Source organism: Cyanistes caeruleus, chromosome 1 (genome assembly GCF_971803275.1).
Source record: "Cyanistes caeruleus chromosome 1, bCyaCae1.hap1.1, whole genome shotgun sequence".
In the NCBI taxonomy this organism is placed as follows: domain Eukaryota; kingdom Metazoa; phylum Chordata; class Aves; order Passeriformes; family Paridae; genus Cyanistes; species Cyanistes caeruleus.
Genome location: NC_141701.1, coordinates 22,164,139 through 22,178,155, shown reverse-complemented (window position 1 = coordinate 22,178,155; position 14,017 = coordinate 22,164,139). Strand labels below are relative to the sequence as shown.

General features: G+C 35.2%; 1 protein-coding gene across 7 annotated transcripts in view; it reads left to right on the top strand.

Moving 5' to 3' along the window:
- The window catches only part of VPS13B (vacuolar protein sorting 13 homolog B), a 418,409-nt gene that overhangs the window by 123,537 nt on the left and 280,855 nt on the right, over nt 1-14,017 (top strand). For all 7 annotated transcript variants that reach the window (XM_086881610.1, XM_086881633.1, XM_086881628.1 and 4 more), the window contains exons 18-19: nt 6,622-6,756; nt 7,594-7,767. In XM_086881610.1, the coding sequence (XP_086737736.1) occupies nt 6,622-6,756; nt 7,594-7,767 (309 nt within the window). The remainder of the gene's footprint in view (nt 1-6,621; nt 6,757-7,593; nt 7,768-14,017) is intronic.

Below are 14,017 nucleotides of genomic sequence, written 5' to 3'. Positions count from 1 at the left end.
GATTTTGTCTTTTTTACTCTCCCTGTAGGTGATAAGCTACTGTTCTTTAGCAAGCTGGGAAATATTTTGCAATAAGTAAATCTCAGTTTGTAATGATGATCCTGGATCTTGTTTCGTGTTTAGGCAATGGAGAAACCTAAGTTAGTTTACAGGCAGTTTAAAGATTTAAGTTAGAGAAGTTTTAACATGTGCTTTTTGCAGCTAATGTTCTGATGAAGAGAATGATATATACTTATATTGATAAATATTTTATCATTGTTGCCCAAGAACAAACCAACTTGACCTTCTTTAGGGAGTATTTCAGTCTGTCACTAAATTTCACCCTTTCAAGCATTTACTTTTTCTTTTAGTACCATGGTTGAAGAGAAGAGAAAATAAAATAAGAGCTATCTTTAAGGATAAAGTTCTCTTATGTGTGGAGCTGTGGCACAGAAGATCAAGTCAGTATAAAATCTGTCCAGTTCACAGTATGTTAAAGGCAAGACAAGTCTACCATAATCCTGTTGTTAGTGCCCTGTTAAGTCTTGGGAGTGGGTAGGGATGAAACAATAATTTCTCATAATAGTGCTATGTAGAATAAAAACTGATTGACAGTTACATGAAAATAGATAACTATGATAATAAGAATAGAAACTGTGATGTTAAGTAAAGCTAAGTCAGAAAAAACACCCAATTTTACCTTGACAGTTCCATAAAATAATCTGCCTGAATTACTGTTTTGAAGAAGAAAGAAAGTGAGAAGAAAGAAAGAAAGAAAGAAGCCTGTGAGTATGTACATTAGGGTTGCAGAATATGGTCTGTAGACTATGTTGACAGATTGAAAACATGCAATTGTGAACACAGTGAAGATGCTTGAGGTACTTCATTGCAAAGATTCAATTTTACTATGGAAAAAACGCAGAAAATACTTATACCCCATCTTCTACATTCTAGGAGAACCTCTCTTTTTTCTGTTTTTCTGGTTTAAAAAAGGGAAAAGGAAGGGAGGGAGTGTGGGGAGGGGAGGAGGGAACCTCAAACACAACACCTCAGTGTTTTCAGGTGGTGTGTGTGAGGAAGCAGAATGACTGAAAGAGATGTTAAAGTTCCTATGTTGCTACTGTTTTATTGCAAATAAGAGTGTGAAAGCTTTATGCTCTCCCAGTGCTTTGAACGTGAGAAGTGGGATTGGTATCAGTTAGAGCTGGTCTTTGTGGCTTCTATTATGTTCTTTCTGAAAGAAGGAAGGAATTAAGTTTGGTTTTAGCTTGGCGTTCCTCAGAAGTGCCATCTCTCTAACCAAGTCAAATACAGACTCCAGAAGTTCTCACTGAGCCCTGCCTAAGCAGAGACTGAACACAGATGAGTATCTCTCAGGAAAGAAATGAGGTTTCTCTTATGCTTCAATTTGTTTACTAGCTTTTCTGTGTTAGTCATGTAAAACCTAAGTATATGTTTCTGTGAAAATAATTTGACATTTTTTGTCATGATTCCAGTAAGACTTATGCTTCAATGTTATTTCATTTAGTTAATAGCTCCTTACTTTTATTCATGGGTTGATCTTTTTACTGTTTGAAATAATTTTGACAAGTATGTGACAGTCTTTTACTATATCATGTTGCCAAACCATAGTTTATTGGTACTTAATGCTTAAAATATTGAGATTTTTCCTTCTGAGACCACAGACTGAATGTGGGGACAATTCATGTGGAGTTGCTTCTAGAAGTTTGTCATGCCTTACTCATTTCCTATTTCATATTTTGCAGGTCTTTTTTGATCTTTCTAAAGAGCTATTGTGTTTCAGGGATTTGGTGGCACACAGGACTGTTGTCCTCAGAATCAGTAACATACCTCTTTTCTGGTTTTCTGTGCTTGTTACTGATCAGTTTAGATTTTGTTTCTTGGTTTGCCAGGAATCATTGCAAATTCACCTTATCGTAAATGGATTGGGAAAGGTGTTCATTGGTAAAATAACTAATTAGGTAATGTTTTTAAACAGGCCTTAAATGAGTGCTTAGATTCCTAGGCTTGTTAGAAAAAATTCTGAGTTGATCTTTATGTTGATAAAGACATAGTTGTGACCTGCCTTTAGCTATTTGTTTCCCCCCTGCCTGCATATGGAATGACACTGAATGAACTTGGGGCAAGCTGTGTGGTTGGATTATGTACATGAAACTGACCAAAGCTATACCTGCAAAGTTGGAGCTAGGATGTGAATACCTGTTTCAAAGTGTGGGAAAACCTTTCTTGTCAGCACAATATTTCTGTACGTGTACCTGGAGCACAGTGGCTCTTCAGGCTTGGAGTTATCATTGCATTATATTATATATTGCATTGCATTATATTATATATAATATAATATATATTATATTATATATATATATAATATATATATTATTAAGTGTGTGCAAGGTGTAAATTGTCAAGGTGTAGTAGATTTTAAGTTAGAAAAACTTTCTGCCTATTTTTGGGTTCTACCATATGGAGAGAACGCATTTGAAGTCTTTGGTGATGTGATGTATTCTATGGGTCTGAATCAAGTGAAACAGCTGTGCTTGATCACATGTGTACACATGGCTATGTATTGGGAAGGAAACACTGGATTTTTGCTGCAAACCATTCTACAGAGGGCAAAGTGTTTCCATGAAAAAAACCCAGACATCTAGAAAATTTGTCTGGAAGGAGCAATAAGTTACATTTGATAGAGACTGGCATATGTATCTCTGTCTCCCTAAAGTCTTTGATTCCCCTGTTCCTGGTGAAAATAATAAATTAACTGAAGAAACAGTGATTTGCACTAAAAAAAACCCCACAAAACATATCTCTGTAATTTGACTCCACTGAGTAAGAAAGTTAAGTAAATATGAGTTGTGCTTTTGCAAGTAGATTTTCCAGTAGAATGGGTACATCACAATTTCTACTCTCTTGTCTTCCACCTTAGAAATAAGCCTTTCTCATACTTCATTTACAGGATGTTGAATTTGCATAATGTTTGCTGTTGGCTGTGATAAATTTGGTTTTCTTAGTGTCTATTCAAATTAATGCTCAATGTCTTAATTAAAATGTTGTGGTGTGTTTGTCTCCATGCATAATTTCAGATAGTATGTGGAAGGATGGAGCATTTCTTCTATCTTGGAGTTCGAACATCTTCATGCTCAGTCCCTTAAAACACTACTTAAAAAAGTTCATTAACAGGAGGGAAGGAAGCTCTAGTCTACTTGCTTAAACATTTGTTTGCTGAAATATGTATTTAAGGAGTATTGTAGTTATGTGAACAACTGTTGAGACTTTGATTTTATAATGATATCTCGATGCAAGAAATAAGGGAAACAATTTGGGAGGAACTAAAGTTACAGGGATGGAAACTACAGATAGAGGCATATGAAGGAAACAAGGCTTCTTTCTTCTCTGTAGAGTAGCTTGCCAATTTGACAAGTTTATGAGAGATGGTTAACAATAATTTCCACAAATATTCAGAGACTGAAGAAAATGGCCTCCTATTTTAAACCAGTTCATTAGAAATGGTTCACTAAAGTCTCTAAACTTCCTGTGCCTTGAAAAAGATTTGGCTGCGGCAGTCACCTTAAGTTAGGTGATTTTTGTCTTCGTGATGAAAGGTTAGTTAGACAGTCTAAATTTCTTACTTAAAAGTGTTCTCTGTATAGGATATCAGTAATTAATAAATAGTTTTTTTGAGTATCTATCAGTTAAGAGCTATGAAACATGAGTGGAATTTTTTACTGGCAACTTCTTGGTTACTGTGGTGTGCTGTAGTTATCAGGTGTTGAAGCTGAAAGCAGGGTGCCATTTGACACCAAAGCAACATAGAAAAGGAAGGCGTGAGTACTCTATATTTTCCCAATATTTTCCTATTTTCTGTTCAAATGGTTGAAAACAATGAATGAAGTGTCTACCCTAACCCTGTAACAGAAAAAAAATAGCTTATTACTGCTACCACTTACTTCTTCGTATGCATTCAAATATGGTTGTTAATTACCAATGACCATGTATTAGTGGTTTGTGGGTTTCTCTGAGGCGTAGCCATTAAACTTTCCTGGCTTCCCATCATGGTCCTTAGCTGATGGATGGATGAAAAGCAATTCATTGGCTTGTTTAAGCAATGCTTTGCTGACTGTCATGAATATGATGACTGGTCAGTTAAAGAAGGCAAATACACTCATGTTTTCATGAAGGTCGTAGAAAATAAATGTCTTGGATAGTGCTGTCATATCTTGCTGAAATTCAGTGAGTCCAGAATTTACTTGGTGAGGGACTAGGAGTAAACAGAAACAAATAGTGAGCATGATCACACTAAACTTGGTTCCTTTTTTTCAAATAGGATACTGTACTAAAATGTAAGTTATGCATGTAAGTAATGTGGACAGTTTTAGTCTGAATGCAAAGAAGTTGTCCAGGATAATGCATCTAAAAGTGAACTCCATTGTGGAAATGATTTCGTTTTAAAACTACTTAGTCTTCCATACTGAAGTAAGAGTAATGTATTGGACATCACACCTTTTATTTTGATTATTAAAAGAATTGCTGAAAAATGAAAACAGCAAGAAACTACCACTTTAAAGAGGGCTTAAAAGATGGGGAGTAAAATTGTGACCTCAGTTTGATTTGCTTTAACTGTGATATTGGCTGCTACTAACAGTTTAATATTCTTTGTTTTGGAATTGTCAGAAGATGGAGAAAACAATTTTTTCTTTTTTCCTGTTATTTTCTTCTTTTTTATTTTTTTCCCTTTCTTTTTTTAAAAAAAATTTTATTATTTCTATTTCAATGTAGTGGCCTCTATTTTGCACAAATTTATAGGAACTATGAGGAGGCAGAAATGCCTACAGATATCCTAGTTTCTTTTGACAAATTAATGCATTGTGTCAGATACCATGCCTTAGAGCAACAAGGATTTTCAGATTTAAAAGAGGCTTACCCTGGACAAAAATGGGAATGAGGGTTTGTTCACAAGACAAACTGGTAGTTGGTCTTTCAGACTGAGAACTGATGGGGTGTTGTAATGGAAAGCACACAACTTAGTTTCAGTGAGTATTCTTTGAGCCTGAAGCCTTCCTGAGTCACAAATTAGGAAAAGTCTGGGCATACCTCAAAGACAGAAGACAGCTTAAATTTTGATAAGAAAGTACACCTGGAGTGTAGAACCTACTTTCAAGTGGCAGTCTGCTTTACCACGTCCTGTGTGTCCCTTCATATGTTTCTTCTTTTGTTCTGTCTTGGAAAGTACTTTTTATTCAAAAATTATTTTAATGTCTTACCAGAAAAAAACCCCTTAAATATATATCAAGAAGACTGCTTGCTAAATGATTTTATATGCACTATGAAATGCTCTTCAGTCTTTAGGAACTGGAATAGGCAGAGTGAACTAAGCATAATTACCAAGTTTAATCTGAAATCTTCTGTTCCCTAAAATTTTTTTTAGGATTTTTTCCCTTACTAGTCAATATGTAGTAAAGGTTGTTCTTTGAGTTAAGTCTTAGAGAGATTTTGCAAAAAAACTAATTAATTAATTCTGTAGATAATTACATCTCATTAATGTGTTTAATGATCTTGAAATATGTGTAAAACTGCGTTTTTACCTGATATTCCACAATACTTTCCTTGCATAATTATGGATTTTGGAACAAAATCTGTGTTACATACATGAGGAAATGGTTCCATAATTATACTAATGTTTGCATAATTAACAAGCTGCTTGCCAGTTTTAACTGACAAATTCCAAGTTGCTTCTGCATGAGGGGAAAAAAAAACCATAAAAAGGCAACTTGTGTTAGTTTTTCCTTTCATACTTCTTACAGGTGTTGAAGCTATTTATTTCTCATTTGCAAGTGAATTTATGTGGTTTTTTTCTGATAGGCGGTGCTGTACAGATTTGGAGGGCTGGCTTCCTCCACCTATGCTCTGGGGCTGTTCTGGGGGCTGCCCTCCAGCTCTGCCAACATATCTCAGTCCTGGCTTGTACAATCCCCTGCTGCTTCTGCCGCAGCTCTAGGCAGCTCTTCAGAAGTGACTGCCAATAGCGCTGGCTTCTTCCAGCCGGTGCAGTAGTTTGCTGCTGCTCACAAATGGGGGCTGAGGAAAGACCACCAAAACTTATTTCCACTTGTGACCCAAGGCAAGGTTTGAACTCCAGTTTCCGCTGCAAAATGGCAAGTGTGCCGTTGGCCTTCTGTACTGCTCAGCTGTGCAGATGTAATGCTTTACATAGCTACTGAGTAAAACATTGTTGTCTAAATAAAAGCTGAAAACACTTAGTCATTTTAAGATCCTGAAATTAAATGCTTGTAATAAAAACATGAAGGAGAATAGTTGACGTGGCTCTTATGAAGTGAAAACAAAAGTCTATCTATGTGTATAAATGTATATTTGTTATTTCCATTTCTAAGTGGTCTTGTGTGTTTTCCTCACGGTGTCTAGATGTATTTCATGCATAACTGTTTGTATTAAAACACACATATGCAGCATTCTTTTGCTTTCATAGAAAACCTGTGAATCACAACAAAAATGCTGTTAGAACATCTAAGGTAGATAATTAAAATATAATTAAGTTTAAATGCCTTGGTGAAGGAATATAAAAATATTTAAATTCAACAGGCTAGTACATTTGCAGTTTTCTTTTATTAGGTGCGAAATCTAAGAATCCCCTGCCAACTCTTGAGGGCTCAATCCAGAATGTTGAATTGAAGTACTGCGGCACATCATTGGTCAAATGTGCCTCTGGGACCGTGGGATCAATAAAAATTTGTGCCAAAGCCCCAGGTATGTGCAGCTGGACCATGTAAAACTTTATTGCCTGTATAGGAGAATTGGCCTTGCTTTTTACAAGGGGAGTTACTGAAACAAGAATTTACTCATTGTTCCTATGAATCAGAGAGGGGTTTTGTGTTCTGTTTTTGGGGGTTTTTTGTTATTATTAAGTATGTCATGATGATCCAGTCTTGTCTCAGTATAGTCAAATTTTACTAATTTGACTAAAAAGACCAATTTTTTTTTCTGCTGAGAAAAATATTAATCTAGAAGCATTCAAGAAATAGGAAAAATACAGAATACTTTCAGCTAGCTTTATCCTTAGCATAATTTTGATGCTTTCTCATGATTACTTAATGCCTCATTTTCAAATAATGCTATAAGTGTGTATTTTGCTTGTAAAGTTTTTGAGGACTCTGTGATTTTTTTTTATTTTTTTTTTTACTTCTTTAATAAAATTTTTCCTGAAGAGGATGTAGGAACTTATCAATGTCTATGATCTCTTTATGGATAAAAGCAGCTAAGGTCAAGAACATTTAAAATTGAGTGTTTTTAAATTGAGTTCATGGTGATGTTTAAATAGATTATTTTATGAAATTGGGAAGGAAATTACTGTTTTAAAGATAATAAATTATTTTATTTGAAATCCTCCTGAATGTCAAGGCATTTACAGGATAAACATTAAGTAGGTTGTTCAATAGTTTTTATGATGCTGCTCTTTCCATTTGCTCTTTTAATTCTGTATTCACAATGTTAATTAATAGATGTTCTCATTGGACTAGTGGATGTTTGTCTTAGAAAATGATCTTGTTGCACTAAAAGCAGTAAGGAATCTAATTTTTATCTTAGGTGATGGTGGAAAAGAGAAGCTGATTCCTTTAATTCAAGGCCCTTCTGACACGAGAGACTTACACAGCAGTAAATGGCTCAATGAGAGTAGAAAGCCAGAATCTCTCTTAGCTCCAGATTTGGTAGCCTTTACAATCCAAATTCCACAGTATATGGACTACTGCCATAATTCTGGTAAGTACAAAACTCTTGTTAAGCTGGTATCACGTTACATTTGTCCTATCCAATGTAATTTTCAAAAGAGGGGCTTGATATAAAATGTGCCAAATGTCAAGAGTATCTTCTACACACACTGCACACATCATAACTTCAGCTCACTGTGAGACAAATGAACTGAAAGGTACATTTCGATGGATGTCTTCTTCAATAAGGAGACCTTCATTAACTTTGGTTGCCTTTTAAAATAATTGTAGGAAACTTTTGTAAACTTCAGGCAGGGGAGGGAGGGGTACCAGGATCCATGTTGAAAGTGTTAGTTCTGTTCTCTCTTGCCTGATACTGGGTTGGCCTTCTTATACAGAAGTTGACATACAGAATTCTAAATGGTTCATATCAGTTTCCAGCATAACTTATTACTAAGAATTTGTTTATCATAAAGTTTGCTAACAATAAAAATAATTTAAAAAATAATGCAGGGCACATATCTGACCTCATCAAATGTGGTGTTGTGGTGGCCTTAAATGAGAAGTTAATAATTTGTGAGAGTTGTCTGGCTAAATTTAAGGATGTTGTTGACTTTGTGGGCATAAATACTTTTACCTGGCATTCTTATGGTTTCTGTGGTCTTTAAACAAAACATTGGTCTGTCTTAAGCAACACTGACAACTTTGAAATGTATCTAATTTGAAATAACCCATGTAGTTTGTGAAATATACCTGGAACTAGGTTTTGCTGTCAGTGTGGTGCTTCTTAAAAAACATGCTTTCATGTTTTTCAAAGCTTCTTCTATTGCCATGCTAGGCATGGAATGAAATGTGGGAAAATAACAATGCAGAAAAATATCTAGGTTAAGGGAAGCAAAAGAATTACCTGACCCCAATATCATGAAACACAGAAGTAACTTGAACACTTCAAATGCGTGTTTTTTCTCTATGTTTTTCCCATGTAATGATTCTTGAATGTCATTAGTCTGAAAAGTAACAGTGAATTTATTACTGTCATTGCAATTTTCATCTGCATATGTAAGCAACATTTGATTCTTATGCAGAGTAAATATTTGTAAGCACTGTGCACTCCAGCAGTTGTTAGGTTATTTTTTCAGTAATTGTACTTCTATATTTCTTGGAGAGCGTCATGTTGAAAATGTTTACAGCAGTGTTTTTATAACAATTATCTTCAGTTCCTACTCCTAAAGCATTGCCAAAAAGCAGTTCATGATTCAATAATAAATATCTGAATTACTCATATCCATTTTAAAACAGAAGCTGAAATCTCTTGCACCTGTTGACTCATTTAAATACCTTTTAAAAGCTCATAACAACAATATTTATTACTATGACTAATTGTAGCATTTCTTGCTGGTTTTGAGGATTTTTTTTTGTTTAATTTTCTCATTTTTTGTCTTATACTTTATACTGTAAAGGCTCTCTGGATACCTATACTGTACACTTACTGTTTTTATTACAGGTCATAAGGATCCATACATTTTTGCTCATGAGTATTATAGATGGTCCAGTTAGATGGTCTGGAGTCCTTGATGAGTTGTGACAGGAGGTGCTTATGAGAATTAAGGCACTGACAAATGAAGGGGCCAGACTCACATTCAAGGATTTTGAGATACAAAACATTCTTTTGTAATAGACAATTGTCTATTTTGTAAATGAATGGACATACATTAAAAATGTTAAGATTTTAAAGTTCGGAATGTACTGGATACTTCACCTACCCCCTCAGTAAAGTAAAACAGGAAAGTTGAAGTGAATTTGTGTGCACAATGGCAGTCACTAACCTGCGTGTTCAGGCTCTAGCTCTGCTCCTCTACATCTGTAAGGTAGCACCTGTGAGGAGTGGCAAATGAGAGGAAAAAGTTAACTGATTTGCTGAAGCTTTGGACTCAGTCAACAGCAACAATGTTGTACTGAAATAGTTTTAATTTTTTTAACATAAATCAAACCAGGAGTAATTAATGTTTCAGTTGTCTCAGGTTCTGTACAAAGGATCAGCAAAGCAAAAGCCTTTGCTTTCAAATACTTGCTGAAGAAACTGGGAAAATTTAATACAGGAGATATGGCTATCATTTTCATTATGACTGTGAAAATTACATATAGGGAAAACATGAAGTGCTTTGAGAGCATAAAAATGCATTTGCTGTCAGTTGCAGAGTTTAAAAAGTGGCTTCTGGGAGTTGAAAAAGCTATACTGGATAATTTCACAGAAAAAAAACCTCATCCCTTGGGAGTAAAAGGGTTTTTTAAAGCTGTACTGCTGGAGGTGATTGTGCAGTACTGAAGTTGTGCTGTTTGTGAAATTTTTCGTACTAATGTTGCATATAATGTCCTGTAGTAGGAATTTGGACTAATTAATTCATTAAATTGAATGGAAAACAGCTTGATCAAAAATCAGAGCAGCTGTTTGGATATAAAATGCTAAGGAGGAGGTTGTGCAAATGGCATGAGATTCTTGAATAAATTGCATATTTACCCAGAAAACAAGGAGGGGACTGTTCCTCCTCCTTGCATCAGCAACTGTCTACTGTCTTGTATCACTTGAATCATGATCCAGGGTGATCAACATGGTTGTGCAACTTCCTTTTACTGCTTGTCTGTATATGGTCCTGCAAAGTTTGGAGATGTATTTACAATCTGAGGGATAGAGCGTTTGACACTAGTATTTCCTTTTTGCTATTTCACTTGTGCTGTTGAGAGAAAGAGGAAAAATAATATGGTTCTAGCAATACCATACTGAGTACAACCATCAAAAAGATCTAAACTGTACTTTCAAAAAGGGCAGCATTTAGAGCATATGATGTGTAGCATGTAAATGTATAACAAGCATAAAACAATTCCATATACTTATGATTACCCATCAGGAGCGTTTTACTGTTTGACACGTAAGTGTCATCACATGGAAAATTGATCCACCTATGGCAAAGGAAGTATTTAGGGACAAAGAATGTAAATATGATTTTGCTTAGTCCTTAAATACAGCCTGAATGCTGTGATTTTAATTTTGGATACTTCAATTGTATGAAAAACTGCCCCAGATAATCTCTGTGCATAGTTGTAAAAATGTGAATATGCTCCTCAGTTTTTAAGCTGCACATATAAGTACAAGAGAGGAGATTATTCCATTACCCCAGGGCTTGAGAAGGTCTTCTTACTCTTTTTCTGAAATAACCCTGGCTTTATTAACCCTGGGAGCAAGCTGCAGACCTTGTTTGTTTCACCTGGCCTTTGAGAGAAGAGGGAGATTTCAAAATGAATGCTGGTGTTAGTGGTTAATTATGAACAGCTGTTGAATAGATGAGGTGAGCTGATTACGCTCTATTTGGTTTGCCATACTGAATAATTGGGAGTGCATGCACAGCCAGTGTATGGACAGCTTTATTGCAAATAAATCAAGAGGAACAAAAAGAAAAAATACAATTAATAAAGTTTTCTCTGAGATGAGCTTAAATAGTCAATAATGCAGCAGTGAAATCAGGGAGTAAACAAAAGTACTTGTATTATTATCATGCTCGTATATATTAAATTTATACATTCTGTGGAGCAAAGCAAGAGTGGGAAGGCTTCTCTAATTTGTTGAAGCTGCATAAAGGCTGAAGAGCAAACATTCAACCTTATAAAAGTTGGTATTTCTTGTTTAAGTGATATGTTTTTCAAACTTCCAGAAACTTTAGAATTTCTTTTCCTCTAGTATTTTGATGTAGATAAGATCACTCCGTTCACCCTCTTCCCATGCCAAAAGGAAAAAGTAACTGAAGAAATAATATCTTCAAGTATGAAGAAATTGCCATAGAAGTTGTACCAGCAGGAACATATTTTTTTTTATTATTGTAAACTAGCTGATTTTTATCTGTTAGAATGTAATAGAAAGAAGGTGAGAGATTAGAGGTATGTTTCATTTTATGCATATTCACCTACGTATGCCCCTCGACTTCCCCTTTTTTGCAGTTAAAAAAACATGTCATTGACATATTTTTGAATTTAATTTTGGCTGCTTGCACTAGGGATATTAGTCTGAATTTTGAGGCTGGAACAATTACAGTTTTTAAGTTCTCATCTAATTTAACTGATTCCTTGTGGTAGAAAGTAAATAAGTAAAAAACTTGCAGTAAAATAAAATTCATAGTCTAATTTGTAGTATTTTGGAAAGATTTAACACAGTGAATGAATGAAAATGGTTACTATATTGGAATAATTAAAGACAATTCACATTTGTGGTTTGGACATAAATGTGTAAAAATTATACCCATCTATCTTATTACATTTCCTTTTCTCTCCCTGAGGATTTCACTATGTACTTTATCTGTAATTGTTGCCAGTTTTCTATCAAGTTCCCACTGGGCTTCTGGTGCAAAAAATCTTATCCTATCGATGACAGAGCTTGCCTGAATGATTTCATGCTCTTAGCATTTTTGTTCACGGGAATTAGAGGGAGAATGTAACTGCAGCTGAACATAGCATCTATTTTTGTAATTTTGAAGTTTAGACTCTGTTATTGGAACTAAATGAAGAGATGCAGGTGTTCTCCAGTTCAAGTCCTTTGGGATTTTTTGATGGTAGATGCTTGAAAAGAAAATGCATGTGTTTCCAGAGTCAAACAGCAGCTGTGGACAAGGATTTATGTTTTTCTCAGAACTTTGGGATTTCAAAATGTTACATTTAATCACATGCACAGAAAGGAGAACAAATGTTAAAGATGTTACATATAAAACTAGGAGACTGATCTTTTTACCATACCAGCTAGTTGTGGGAATAGAGGAACAAAGTGATCTTTAATCTTAATATGCACAATTTCAAAAGGATTATGATAGTTGCCAGGACTCTGGTCTTTCGAGAACTGTGCTCAGGCAGTGCACAGCATTTATATCTTCTTAATTGCTTTTAAAATCTGGTTTATTCTTATATTTTTCCTTAAAAAAATATGTTAGTAGTTTGAGTTACTGAAAACACAGTATTAATGTAGGCTTATTTTGGAGGGTGGATTTAAATTTGGTAAGTATGCATTTTTAGAAGAACTTTTCTGGCAAAGTCCTGTAGTTTTCAAAATTTGATTTAAAATAGCAGTTCAACTCCCTGAACTGCAAGCTATATTTGGAAGTTTTCTTTCTGACAGAATTTGTGGGCAAAAGTATTTAGTGGTAATGCAATTTCTCCCTCCCTTTCTCTCTCACGATTTTGCAATTAGTTGATTGTAGCAAACAAAATGTCTGACATCTGAAGTTTAGCTGAAATTCAGGCAAGGGCAGCAGATGGTGGTACTGCTGAGCAATTTAGGAAGGGAGAATGGTGTGGGGAGGAGCAGGCTGGTAACAGTGATAAATGCCAAGTTAATTCATACCATGGAAGAGAAAGTAAAAGCCTCTTTTAACTTTTACCAGTTGGTTTGTGCTCCATCCTCTGCCATTACCCTCACAACCTCAGTATGTTGTGCACTACAACCACATTAAATATCAAATATTTTTCCAGGCTTGAATCACCACTGCATTTACTAAGATCCAGCACTTGGTACTTTCTCTAAGAGAAGTAAACTTGTCCTCAAGTGCAGTCTGTTCCTCTGCTGGCTGCAATTGTAGATTTCACGTCCATAGGAGTAGCAGCAGGGAGGGAGGTACGCTAACTAGATTAAGACTACTTCCAGTGAGTTGCATGGATCTGGCAACTGCCAGTACGTTCTGGTTATAGAAAGGTAATTGCACAATGCAGGAATAAGACAGCTTGTTCAACTTTCCCTCAAGTAATTCTGCAAATCCTCTTGGGGAAGAGGTATTTTCATCTCTCTGTTTATGTTGCGGTCAGTTTCTCTCAGTGTGCCATAAATCCTTCAACAATACATGTCTCAGAATTCTGAGGTTGTGACTAAATAGGATCCTGAGTTTTGTAAAATTTTACTTTAAAAACTGATATTAAAAAAAAAAAGAAAAAAAAGGAAAAAAGTATACTGCCATGCAAGTTGTTAGGAATTTAGCCTCTGTAGTTGAGTTCCCTGAACTCTTTCAATCCTGACTGACTTTGAGATGTACTGTTCAACTGCACTGTGGAAGTCAGGTAATATCTTTAGTCAAAGAAACACTTTTACCTTTTTCCAGATTTTTTTTTTTTCTTAGTAGAATCACTTAAGATTAAGAGTTTGGCAAAATAAAAACAAAGCACTGTGATAATGGGGACTCAACTCCAAATGGCAAGAGCCTGACTGGAAGGAGGGAACTGGAAAGCCTGCATCTCATCTGGATTTATAACTTCTTTGTAAATAAACCTCATTG